The 13,912-nt window shown below is 38.2% G+C and overlaps 1 protein-coding gene across 1 annotated transcript in view; it reads right to left on the bottom strand.

Annotated features, from left to right (window-relative positions):
- LOC129268314 (transmembrane 7 superfamily member 3-like) overlaps nt 1–10,264 on the bottom strand; it is a 37,886-nt gene extending 27,622 nt beyond the window's left edge. Inside the window, exons 1-6 of the mRNA XM_064104618.1 lie at nt 9,956–10,264; nt 7,460–7,783; nt 5,039–5,325; nt 3,696–3,870; nt 2,001–2,087; nt 1,284–1,364 (exon numbers count right to left, since the gene is read on the bottom strand). Of these exons, the coding sequence (XP_063960688.1) occupies nt 1,284–1,364; nt 2,001–2,087; nt 3,696–3,870; nt 5,039–5,325; nt 7,460–7,783; nt 9,956–10,115 (1,114 nt within the window). The 5' untranslated portion in view covers nt 10,116–10,264. The remainder of the gene's footprint in view (nt 1–1,283; nt 1,365–2,000; nt 2,088–3,695; nt 3,871–5,038; nt 5,326–7,459; nt 7,784–9,955) is intronic.
- Between the last annotated feature and the right edge of the window lie 3,648 nt (nt 10,265–13,912).

Genomic DNA, 13,912 nt, shown 5'->3' with positions numbered 1-13,912 from the left:
CCAGGGTTAGCATATCGAACCATGGTAATTTGGCTCACTGTGACAAAATCGCGCATCAGCATTGGAAAGTTTTATAAACGCGCCCGATACACACTAAATTAAGAGTAATTTATACAGGAAATCTGCATAAACCATGGACTCAACTGTGGGTTTTCAAAACCACCTTTGTGGATTGGGCCATTGAGTTTATAGCCAGTAGGTTAAATTTACATTCATGCAACAATGACATAGAACGATGAAAAATTATAGAAAATTATACATTATAACTGTTTGATACAATGATACATGTACATGCATACAGAAATGTTGTGATTAGGTGTGTTGAAAAGGTTAAAGGAAAATGAAACTCTTGGAGCAAGTTAGCTTTTGTGAAAGCAGAAAAATCAAAGAATGAGATCAACAAAAGTTTGAGTAAAATAGGACTAGCAATAGAAGAGTTATGAGCATTTGAATGTCGAGATCACTAATGCTATGGAGATCCTCCCATTGGCAACGCAACCAAGATCTATGATATCACAGATGAACAACTCTCCCCTTTTGGACACTGAAAATATACCCCAAAACATCTCTTTTTGCTCATTCTAATCATATGACGAACGATTCATCAATGATATAATGTTGTGAAACCTCTGTACTTGTCCTCTCATAAAGAGAACACCTCACCTTGTGATAGATTCTATAAAAGTGAGAATATAAGTGAAATAAGTACTAAAGCAATGAGAGAGTTGTACGTGTGTGACATCACAGATCTTGGTCGCATTGCCAATAGGAGGATCTACATGGCATTAGTGATCTCAATATTCAAATGCTCATAACTTTCTTATTATTCATTCAATCTTCCTCAAACTTTCAGCAATATGTTTCTTTGATTTTTATCTTTGATATGGATTCAGCTGGTTTCAAGGGTTTCATTCTCCTTTAAGGTCAAGAGTTAGGGTAAGGTTTTAGGATGATTTCATTTAGGATGTAGGGTTAGGGTTATGGTTAGTTGCATTGTACAAGGTCATTAAGTTGGGGCTCATACTCATATATTATCATAAATCACAATACAATCAAACATCACTATATAATTGTTTGATACAATAATATGTATAAAGCAATGTAGTGAAATAGGTGTGTTGAAAAGGATTCAAATTTAGGGTAAGGTTTAAGGATATGATTTAGGGTTAGGGTTATAGTACAATTTGAGTTGCATATAGGTAAAGTTGAGCAAATATGTTATCATAAACAAACAACATATGAAATGCGTTAATGCTAATTTGATAAGGATTGATTGGCTTTACCATCTTGAGTGAGGGCGGTGTTTGCAGACAGAATCATGATCGAGAAGAGACAGAACGGAAGATATCCAAAGAATACAATCTCTGTACAAAAAGAAAAAGACAATCAACGTCACAGGCGTTAACCTTCAAATGTCTGGGATATTTTGACGCACAACGGTGCACAATAGCACGAACATGACACCAATGAAAGTCTTCTGGGTGGTGCAAACTTTCATACCAGAGCTGGCAACATGAAAAAGAACATTTCACTATCTTAAAAGCTAAAATTCAGTATTTTTGTGAGGAAATCATTATTTTCCAAAGAAATACCAATAGAAAATACATATAACCTAAACTTTCAAAAATCAGTATTTTGTATGAAACCACTGGTATCCTTTTCATTGTAATACAGTACTAAATAATGAAAATAAGTACTGGTTTACCCGTTTGTCATACTCTCTAAAAGGTTGTTTATTCATCCAATATTTGTCACATATTTTTTTATTATGTTTGATATCAATGCACAAGACTTGATGTTCTTATTCTACATACATGTAATTTTCACCATTTCTGAACGATTTTGCTCAAACATATTTTACCTGGCCTTTGTTTGTAACTTAGGATCAAACACCAATTATGCAGCATTTTTCATTCTAGCTGATGAAGTCATGAAATATTTGAACTGCTCACTTCTGAACAGTAACTTAAAAATGAATCAAGTTACATGTAGATGTTTACCTGCATGAAAGAAGTGATGTCCTGAGAAGCAGATTACCCCTCCAATAATCATTGCTACAGCAAACACTACTCCGTATAGAGGTTGAACTGTAGTGTGAGAGAGAAGAAATTCAAATTATTATCTTTTACAAAGTGATTGTTGCTTCACAAATCCCTTGAGTAAGATATGACTGGTAACTTTATAGAGCGCACATGCTATCCAACAAAAGTATAATTATATTGTAGGCCTACTCTAAAAGTATAACATTGTACATGTACTCCACTCAAAAACTAAATTTTATAATATACTATGCCCATTAAAAATACATGTATCTTATTATTTTTCATTAGAAATTATTGACTGATGCCATGGTTAAATGACTTCTAGAGTCAGGTTAAAGTTTCAAAGTTATGGAGCTAAAATAAGCAAAACCTTAACCACCTTGTATTATTTTCATTTTGAAAGATGGTAGGATACGCTAAATTAAGGCAAAGAATATCTACAGATTCTGTGATGTAGCAAGCAGTATTTCATATTGTAGCTGTAACTCTCAAGCATATGTATTGGCAACGACTGTACACATAGGGTTCTTAAAATTAGTGTGCTCTGTGTTAATTTTATACTCCCACAATCTAACCTTATTGAAATTCAAATTTTCTGCTAAATCCAGGGTTAGTCGGAGTGGGAAATGCTGGAGGTAAATACCACCACAATATCTTTCGAGGAAAATGGGAAATAATGATCATACTAGCTGGATTTATAAAACGCTTTTTGCTTGAGGATAGAAAGCGCTGCTATTATAACCCCTGTGGTAGCTGCGCTGCCTTACATAGGCGCCCAGGCATTCCAGGAAATTCTTCCTACCGGGTATCCATAACCTCACCTCGGTTGAATGCAGCACAATGTGGGAAAATTTCTTGCTGAAGGAAAACACGCCATGGCTAGGATTCAAATCCACGTCCCTCAGATTGATAGACAAGAGTCACAACCACTAAACCACAACGACCCCACTAATACTTTGAAACGCAGGGAAATACTACAAAATATACTTCTATAGCTTTTTCAGGTTTTAATCACAATAGTGTTTCTCAAGCATAATCTAGCATTTCTCTAATTACCCCTGTATGCAGTGTATCTTGAGTATTCCACAACATTTACAAGTTTTTCTCAGTATTTCCCACCTGGGGGCCCTTTCATAAAGCTGTTCGTATTAAGTTAAGAGCGACTTTGAAAACGACTGGTGATCCTTTCTTGTGGTGAATGATATGCACCGTTGAATGTTCATAGGGGATTATTTAGCGCGTAAGAGAGGTTCACCAGTCGTTCTTAATTTAACGTGCCATGAACACATACATGTATCTGTGCAGCTACTGGAGTGCCACGAACACACTTTCGTGCAATGGTCATACAGCTTTAGTTATGCCTATTGCATTTTGAGGAGTGCATTGCATGCATGAGTGATTCCATTGTTCAGTTCAGCTTATGGTCAAGAGGTTTAACATTGTCTCAGGAGTGACTTCCTTATTCGTAAATAAAACAATTAAATATAGACTGTTTGAAAAACAAAATGGCACTTGCTGATTACAGTGAATGGCACATTAAGAGTTAAAGTCGCTCTGCACTTGCGAACAGCTTTATGAAAGACCCAACAGGGCGGGATATGTATGAATTAAACGGGAAATGGCCAACCCTGGCTAAATCCCAACCAGTCTTACCCCTTCCAGAGCACAGGCTCCCATGGTTATTCCCGCAGGCGTAGGTGACCGCCGGGGAGTAGGGTGCCATCTTGTTGGTCGTTGAATCTCTCGCTATCGCATTCAGGATAACGCCCCGTCCGTTGAACATCGCCAAACTCAACTCCAGCTTGTCATTTTTGCCAAAAGTATGGATCTACATTGAATGAGAAGAAAATTGTACAAGTTTCATTCAGATATATACAGTACTACTACTGTATGTATGGTGGGACTGAATGGGCACTGAGACTACAGCTCACCTTGTGACTAGTCCACGATCTGGTCCTGGACAAGTCGCATTATGCCTACTTCAGAAAAAAATGTTGTTCAAGGGTACAGAATGACGACTAGACATTATTATCTATCAAACTGTGTGTACTTGTATTGATCAGAGTAAAAAATAGTTTGGAGCAAATGCCAAATTGGTTTCAAGTCATGATTGTACTACTGCAATCTCATTATGTATTGTATAAGATGATATTCTCTATTGAAGACAATTAATGATGCCTGAGGTCTGTATCCTTATTTTTTTGCACATACATTTGTACATACAGAAACAGTGTTAATCTTTGTCTTCATCAACATAAATTATAATTTATAATCAGTTATCTTACCACCATCCATCTCTCACTACCCCTCTCCTCTCCCATCCCCTTCTCTCCCCAGCCCCCTCCTCTCCCAAGCCCCCTCCTCTCCCATCCGCTCCTCTCCCATCCGCTCCTCTCCCCAGCCCCCTCCTCTCCCCAGCCCCCTCCTCTCCCAAGCCCCCTCCTCTCCCATCCCCTTCTCTCCCCAGCCCCCTCCTCTCCCACCCCCTTCTCTCCCCAGCCCCCTCCTCTCCCCAGCCCCCTTCTCTCCCCAGCCCCCTCCTCTCCCAAGCCCCCTCCTCTCCCAAGCCCCCTCCTCTCCCAAACCCCCTCCTCTCCCATCCGCTCCTCTCCTCTCCCCAACCCCTTCCTCTCCCTTTCCCTCTCCCAATACCCCTTAGCGATTTTTAAACAGGGTTCCCACAGAAATTTGAAACAGAATTCCATGACTAAATTGCTGCTTTCCATGACTTCCCGGTAGTAATGTACATGTAGAATTTGGGATGTCACAAAACTTGGAAAAATGGAAATCATGAACCCCAATTATAATAGCAGAGTATTATCACAGAGTATGAGGGTTGCGAGACACAACAGACAGGAAAGCTGCCATAGGCAAGAGATAAATGCAATTCCATGACTTTTCACAAATTTTCCAAATTCCCTGACTTTCCATGACCACAAACTTTTCCAGGATTTTCCATGACTGTGGGAACCCTGTTCAAGTACATGTATGCTCACCTTTCTACCATGTTTCAGAATGCCTTCAACAGTCATCATCTTCTTCAAGTCACTGAAAAGAGAGTTCTTTGAATACTTGTTCCAATCGATGAACAGGATATAAAAGTCATAGCGGAGCACGCTCTTTTTTGGATTGGAACCCGCGCAGTTAGGAGGGTCTTTGACGTAACCGACATTCGCCATGGAGAAAGTGACGTTGATGAGAACGTTCTCCACTTGATACGCAATCTTGAGGTTTGGATTGATCTCAAGGTTAGCCTCCATGTTACACCCACCAGGGACAGGCACTGAAAAGAGAAGAAAAAACAATTGTTGCGAGAGCTGCTACAGAATCAACAAAAGAAAAAAAATAATACTAAAATGCCAAGTCTGTGAATCATTTAAAAACCCTACTTCAAACCTACCTGTTTAATAGATGATTCACAGTTGTGGGTCGGTCAATTGGAGGTGCACACTAGTTTTGACTTTTGATTATTATTAGTGCAGTTGCATTAGCTGTGTCATTTTCCCCTGCCACATTTTTTCCCCCCTTCTTTCTTTCTTTTCTTTTAATCCCAAGTACAAACCATAAACAGACCACACTGTGCTTAGAAACATCAGTAGTATAAATGTTATGTATTACTATTATTATTATTAAAACAATATTGCTTTTTATGCAGCCCTTTAGAAGCATCAATGTCTTGGAACGCTTGTTGGAATGCTCCCACGGAGTGGTGAAAGTGCATGTATTGTGTGCTGGTAATGTATGCCCAGATCCGATGACTGGGGTAATAATATATCTGTGAAGCGCTTTACATCTGGACATCGTTCCGATGTATTAAAGCGCTAATAGCGGATTATCATTATCATTATAATACATGTAATTAAAGCGCTAGCTAATGTATAATGTTGCATGTTGTTGAAAGTAGAAAATGTTTATATTACATGTAGATGGCTCAGAATGGAATACCAGATACTATATATTCCAAGAGTTTGGGCAAATACTCCATGAATCACAGATGAGTGGAATATTTCTGGTATTCAATGAAAATAAAGCCATCAAATATAAGTTTCATTATCTATCCCACCCCCCCCAAAAAAAAAACAGAGGGAGAAATTTGATTGAGCAAGTCATGTCACCTATTATAGCACATATATTGAATAAGATCAAATACATACATGTACATGGATGTAGTTTATTATGACATCAGTGAGAATAACTGTGCTATACATGTCTTCTGCGCATCGCACTATACAATACATTCATTGTTGTACGTGTTGTATATTTCATGCATTAGAGCATGCGCACCAGACTGTTGAATACGGTTTCATATCTCATGTTTTGTACAGGAGCCTATGGGAAATTTGTTGGATTTAATAGTCCTTTTATGAATATGCTATAACATTGAACAGGCATTTTGACGCAGACCAAAATATGCGTTTTTAATGCATCGCTAAACACACTCTACCATTTTCCCGAATGAGACGATTCTTCTTCTATCCTACAGTACATGCATACATGTACATGTACAGAGTATGGTTCTCAATTTTTCACTGTCCCACTCCTTTTTTTGTCTTTAATATTTTCTTTGTGTGCAGTAATATCCTTTGCAAAATTGATGTGGTTTAGTGTGCAGTTGTGCACTATTACTTTTATTGTAAACAATCCCCTTTTCTGTTAAAATTTATATAACTACTCAATTAAATTAAATTCTATTCAATATTCATGCAAATAATAGAACACAGTTACTGATATAATGGATAATAAATAAATACATTAATTAATAATTCAATGATAGATGCATGAAAATAAATAAATGCGTATTTGAATGAATGAAAATGTTCAACGAATGAACAAACAAATAAATGAATGAATGGATAAATGTATGACTAATTTGAATGAATGAATGAATGACTGAATCAATAACATAATGAATGAACAAATGAATGAAAGAATGACTGATTGATTAAGTGATTGATGTGAATGATGGAATGAATAAATTTGTGATGAATGAAAAATGACTGATTGAATGGATGAATGAATGATTAAATATGAATTTGTGATGAATGAAATAATGAATTATAAATGGATGGAGGGATGAATGAAGGAAGGAATGAATGACATGGATGAATGATTATAAAATGAATGAATGGTTAAATAAGTGAATGAACAAATAAATAAATGAATGAATGAATGTACAAATGAATAGATGAATTAATGGGTGGATGACGTCAATGAATGACATGGATGAATGATTATAAAATGAATGAATGGTTGAATAAATGAATGAACAAATAAATGAATGAATGAATGTACAAATGAATGGATGAATCAATGGGTGGATGACGTCAATGAATGATTATTGAATGAATGGTTGAATAAATGAATGAATGCATGAACAAATGAATAAATGAATGAAATAATGAAACATTTGAGCCTACCCGAGCTGTTGAGTGGTGAATATAAAATCAGGGCTTCGGTCGCAGTCTCGTTGTCGTTGGTCAGGCTCACGTAACTCTGCATGGTCCCCATATGACTTGTTGGCCAAACCAATCCCAGATGGTCACCCATCAGTGCATACACAGGTCGCGGATAGGCGTAGAGGGACCCGGTCACGTTGGAGTTCCATACGTGGTACTGTATCAACACCGAGGTGTAGGTGATGTTCGGGAAGTGAGGGAGGGTGAGATTGAGGCACGTCAAGTTTGGTAACGTCGTCGTCACGTTGTAGAGCGTGAACTCATCCGCTGTGATCTGAAAGTGATCTGGATTGAAAACAGGAGGTCATGGGATGAAAGTTGGATAAGAAATTTTCTCGGCTTGGTATATAAGGAAGTACGGTACTTACTTTTTCAGTACCGGTATTACAGAGTTGTAGATAAGTGGAATAGTCAGATTCCTGACAGTGTTGTTTCAGCTTCTTTGGTCAACTCCTTCAAAAATCACCTGAATAGACTAGCCTTGGGGACTCCATGATGATATTTTTTGATATTTTGACATATACTTCTTCATCATGGAGCCTTGAACCGCCATGAAGTTCCTCACACACATAAATAATTCGCTGCCGATTTCAAAACATCGCATGCGGAAGCGATATGCGCGAGGTACCGGGTCCGGTCCGAGCTTGGACCCGGCCGGCCTTACGCACATGTATGTTTGAAATAATAATTTTTATCTATAAATTGTTCTTCAAAACGGCATTACTAGCCGGAAGTACGTCATACATAAGCGGTTCAAGGGTCGACGCTATTGTATTTCCGATGTTTAAATGTGGATCGAGGGGTCTACGCGGCATCGGTGAGTTAGGTAATACATGTAGGTATTAAACTAAAGAAACCTTAACCCAGGGTTAAGGTTTTTAACAAAAATGGCCGATCGAGACGGGGGTAGAAGGAGAGAACTTTTCGTTTTTTTGAGGTTCCAGTCTGTGCCCAGATGTCAGGAAACTGCCACTCGTTAGACCTTCATCCATATAATCGTGGTAATTATATACTTTCTGTTTTCACAATTCATTTGGAGAAATATTTAGACCATAAATCACCCTGGTCCGTTGACTATGGTCAAATACACGGTAAGCCCCTGGGCTCCCTGGGTTAAAGAAACCTTTATTTTTTTACATTTTATCTAACACTGCAGTTTTTAAAACCTTCCTACGCAGTGATTAGGCGTAGGAAGGTGTAAAAAATCAATAAAATTCATAAACTTAACATGATTTTTGTCTTAAAAGATGGATTTCCTACTCCTAGGGAAGGAAATCCATCTTTGTTTTGGTCATTTTCTTATGCGTCTATGGGAAGAGTGTCAAGACGTCAATGATGAATGTCAGGATTTTAAGTCATCATCATTGCGTCCTCAAGACTAGTAAAGTAGTTTTGACATTAGACAGCTAGCTGGCAGCCGTCTGTTTCGAGGAGTTTTTAAACATTTTCTTATTTTTTAAATTTCTCCTCATACACAGACGGCTCGCTATCGTGCAGCCACCATTAGGGGACTTACAATGCAAAATCCCCCCGTCGGGGCTCTTCAATTTTTGTCTTTAATGGAATCAAACTTTTGAAAATTAACGCGACCAAAATGCAAATTAATATTCCCTCTAAGCATTAATTGCCAAAAAACGGGGAAAATCAAGTTAAAACTTTTAAAAGGAACAAAAACAGTGACTTACCTCGGCTGTCGCGCAACTTCACTGCCCTGTTTTATCAGAACTTAATACACATACTAGGCCTAAACATATTGCCATTGAGTCCCCTGTACAGATCGCGCTAGAACTTCGGTCTCTGTATTTGGTGAGTGAAGCCAACGCCACGGAGTTCAGCTGAACAACCAACATTACAGAGACCGAAGCTTTTGGTCTATATTGACATACGGTACTCGGTAGTCATCAAATCATAGTCTAGACCAAAAGCTTCAGTCTCTGTTATGTTGGTTGTTCAGCTAAACTCCGTTGGCTTCACTCACCAAATACAGAGACCGAAGTTCTAGCGCGATCTGTACAGGGGACTCAATGGCCATATGTTTATGTGCATTAAGTTCGGATAAAACAGGGCAGTGAAGTTGCGCGACAGCCAAGGTAAGTCACTGTTTTTGTTCCTTTTAACTTGATTTTCCCCGTTTTTTGGCAATTAATGCCAAGAGGGAATATTAATTTGCATTTCGGTCGCGTTAATTTTCAAAAGTTTGATTCATTAAAGACAAAAATTGAAGAGCCCCGACGGGATGATTTTGCATTGTAAGTCCCCTAAATCAATGGTGGCTGCACGATAGCGAGCCGTCTGTGTATGAGGAGAAATTTAAAAAATAAAAAAATGTTAAAAAACTCCTCGAAACAGACGGCTGCCAGCTGTCTAATCATCATTCATAGTCATACTCATAGAATGATAGACATAGATAGTTACTTATATCATGGACCTACTAGTAGGTCCATGCTTATATCTCACCTTCTGCGTTCAAACAGTCTTCCTGGAGCGAGAGTACAGGTCCAAGAATAGCAAAACCGGCCAAAAATGCGACCCAAATCGCCTTCATTTTAACTGAATATTTCGAGAAGGACGGCAGTTTTCCGGGTAGTCCAAACGTTAAATATAAAATTGCAATCATTCATAGAAATACCCTTTCCGTTCGTTCTCTCTTCCGTATATAGCATGCAGAGCGCGGGTCACGTGATGTGACTATATGCTCGAGATCAGGGAATTCCCCTAATAAGAAATGGGCAACCCACCCCATCAGTCATGGTGATGTGATAACACGCAGTTCAGTTGCGTGTCGGGGAGGGGATGGAGGGGGGGGGGGGGGGGGGGGGGGGGGAGCAGGCCAATGTGCGTCACTTTCGGTGAATGCATAAGAGGACAAAATTGAAAGAAAAAAAAAAACATGACCAAGAAGCCGGGCAAAGAAGCAGTTGGCATGAAAATAAGATCTTTTATTCGTTTTTCATTTTCATCTTTCTTAATTGCATGTGGCGGCCAGAACATTTTCCCATTCTCAAAATTCTTGTTGGATTCAAATGCCCCGATTCATTTTTTGTCTAGTATGACATCTAACAATTATATGGAGTATATACACTGTGATGAATCTATCCCTCTTTTTATTTACTTGTAATGTTTTAGCGTATGTACCATATCCTCCCTAGCTTATCAATTATTTTCTTAAGGTTATGGGGACAAGCAATTAATAGGCCCTCAACCCAGGGACAGATCCAGGATTTAAAAAAATGGTAGGGGGGACATTTTCCCTGAGAAAAAATTGACAAGCAAAAAAAAAAAAAAATCACCAGAAATTGAAGGTAATTTTGTCACCCCAAAATTGCACAAGCCAAATAAAACATAAACAGAGAGAGAACAAGAGGTCCTTACTTGTGTATGAACAGCATACTCCCATTAAAACAAATATTTGGTGTCACTTTCAAAAGGGAGGGGAGGGGGACACTTTGTAAGAACAGCATATTTACATGAAAAGTGTTGATTTTCAAAAGGGAGGGGAGGGGGACACTTTGTAAGAACAGCATATTTACATGAAAAGTGTTGATTTTCAAAAGGGAGGGGAGGGGGACACTTTGTAAGAACAGCATATTTACATGAAAAGTGTTGATTTTCAAAAGGGAGGGGAGGGGGACACTTTGTAAGAACAGCATATTTACATGAAAAGTGTTGATTTTCAAAAGGGAGGGGAGGGGGACACTTTGTAAGAACAGCATATTTACATTAAGTGTTGATTTTCGCTCTTGAAATCTACCACTGCTTAACTTTCGTTTGTATTTTATGTACGACTAATTAACTGGGGAGGGGGAGCACTTTCAAGAGTAAACAACAAACTCCTTATGAATAAGTACAGGCCAAAATGTATCCCTTAGTTCTTATCTAAATTTTCTCACTGAATTATAAGTTTGAGATGTGATTTTGTGATCTCATTTTTCAAACAGCCATAACTTCTCACTCCTTGTCTGATTTATTTCATCTTGCAACATTCTATTTCTCCTTTCAAATAACTAACCAAGGTTGGACCCCCCTTTAAGCAATAAAGGAAAACCAACATAAACAAATGGAACAAAAAATACATTCAATGTACATGGATATTTATTCTTGATCATACATAATGTAATATGGAATACATGCTTATACAGAGTGGGCCTAGACATTCAGAAATTTATGGGATGAAGAATACACACATCAAATTACGTAATCATATTCGTAAAACAGGAATGTTATAGTGGGTATATATCATGAGACTTAAAGGGGAGAGTCCACTCCAACAAAAAGTTGATTTGAGTAGAAAGAGAGGAGCCAAACAAGCATATTTTAAACACTGAAAACACAATATATCTTGGCAGGGGCAGATCCAGGATTTTCCAAGGGGGGGGGGGGGGTACGTTTCCTGAGGAAAATTTGACAAGCAAAAAAAAAAAGGTCCTCACTTTCAAAAGGGGGGGGAGAGGCGCACATGGGTTAAAACGGCAAATTTACATTACAAATATTGATTATGCCGCTCAAGGGTTGAAAACTGAATTTGCCTTACAAATAGTATGCCACTCAAGGGGGGGGGGGGCGGTGGCAAGGGCCGGATGTGCCCCTGGATTCGCCAGTGTATCTGGGGGGGGGGGGAGGGTTATGAAAAACAATATTTATTCATCAGAATAATGTACAGCACATTGGCTACTGGAATGAGGTTTAGAGTATATTGTGTAGCTTGGCAGAAAGACCCAACTTAAACTTATTTCCCTTTTTATAACCCCTTTGTAGAGTTCTACCTCCATGAAGAAACAGACTGACTTTGCTATAACACATGTTTTCCATGCACTCTATCCGGCATGAGAGTTAAATCATAATTGCTCCATATGCTGTTTTATCGAATTCTCCGTTTTTATCTGAAGATGTCTGTTTTCAGGATTGAATTACTCAATTGTCATCACCCACACCACAGTGTACGAACAGAATATATATTTATTATTTATTTGCATCATATATAATCTATTTACAGGTATATACAAAACATATCATGCTATCTTCATGTATACAAAAATACTCTTCTACCATGCCATCGTTATAATAGACCTAGGGGGGGGATTTCACACAGAGTGAGTGTGACTAATGTTGCAAGAATATATTTGCAATCAATCGCAAATATTCTGTTGCAATTTTACAATTGATTGATCACTTTTAACTATAGCAATTCAGATTACACTCCATGTTTCATGGAGCAGATTGGCAATCAATTGCAAATTTGCAATTAATTGCATGGCATATGATTGATTTTGGGAACGAAAATAGACTTGCAATTGATCGCAAGTTTCTTGCAACGCCCCAATAGTCGCGCTTAAGTTCCCAGTTGCGCGCGGTTTAAAAGGAACCACCGCGTTGGTCAAAGCATGCCAAGGGAAAGCGCACTACTGCATATTAACCAATAGGTTGCATGTTATAATATAACATGTGAGCGTCAGCATTTAAGCATGACTTTAAATCAGACTTAATTCTTTGTGAAACACCCCGTGTACTCCCAAAGAAAGGACCCATTCAATTATAATCAAAAGGTTTGCCAACAAGAATAAGTTGTGAATTTTTCAAGATTTTAATTTGAATGGAATTTGTAACATAGTGTGCAAGCAACTCTCCCATATATCAAGTGAATATATATTAAAAAAAAAGTTACTCTAAAAGAGTAACTCTACCTTTCTCTATATTGGCTGTCAAGGTAAACAATTTAGGCTTAGTAACAGCCGTAAATTGAAGAAAAGAAACTAAATTAACGCATGGGTTCTTACGAGCTCCTTCTAGCGGTACAAAATCTGAATTCCTTCTAGCGGTACAAAATCTGAACTCCTTCTAGCGGTACAAAATCTGAACTCCTTCTGGCGGCATGAAACAGAAGAATACTGTTCATCTTGGTTTAAGGTGCTCAGCAGAGCAAGGAGTTTCAATCACTCGCGCATGTTCGAGGCAGCGTATATCCAGCTAACAGACCCCATTCTGTACCGACAGGAGTTCGTAAGAATCCTTGCGTTATTTTAGTTGCTTTTCTTCAATTTACGGCTGGTACTTAGCCTAAATTGTTTACCTTGACAGCCAATCACAGCTCCCCATTTAGCATCCATTGTCTCTTGCCTTATGTTGTTCTATCAAAATTTTTAGTCACATTCAATGCAGAATGGGTTACAAAAAAATTCATTATTAGACCAATTTTCTGGACTACTGAGCTGAACCAGATCTTGAGTAGAATGCAGATATGTATGAGTGAACTTCACATTTCAAAATCTCATTTTCTCTTTGATCTATAAATCTCAAAGTACTACATTGCAAGTGATATCCCCCCTTCGTTGTAGTTTAGTGATTTTTTCTATCTTTGTTATTGAAGTCTTTGTATAATTATTATGTTATAGGGTCAGCTAATCACAAGGCTTGTTC

This window comes from Lytechinus pictus, chromosome 9, assembly GCF_037042905.1.
Source record: "Lytechinus pictus isolate F3 Inbred chromosome 9, Lp3.0, whole genome shotgun sequence".
Taxonomy (NCBI): domain Eukaryota; kingdom Metazoa; phylum Echinodermata; class Echinoidea; order Temnopleuroida; family Toxopneustidae; genus Lytechinus; species Lytechinus pictus.
Note: the sequence above shows the minus strand (reverse complement) of the source record. Positions and strands in the feature narration are given on the sequence as shown.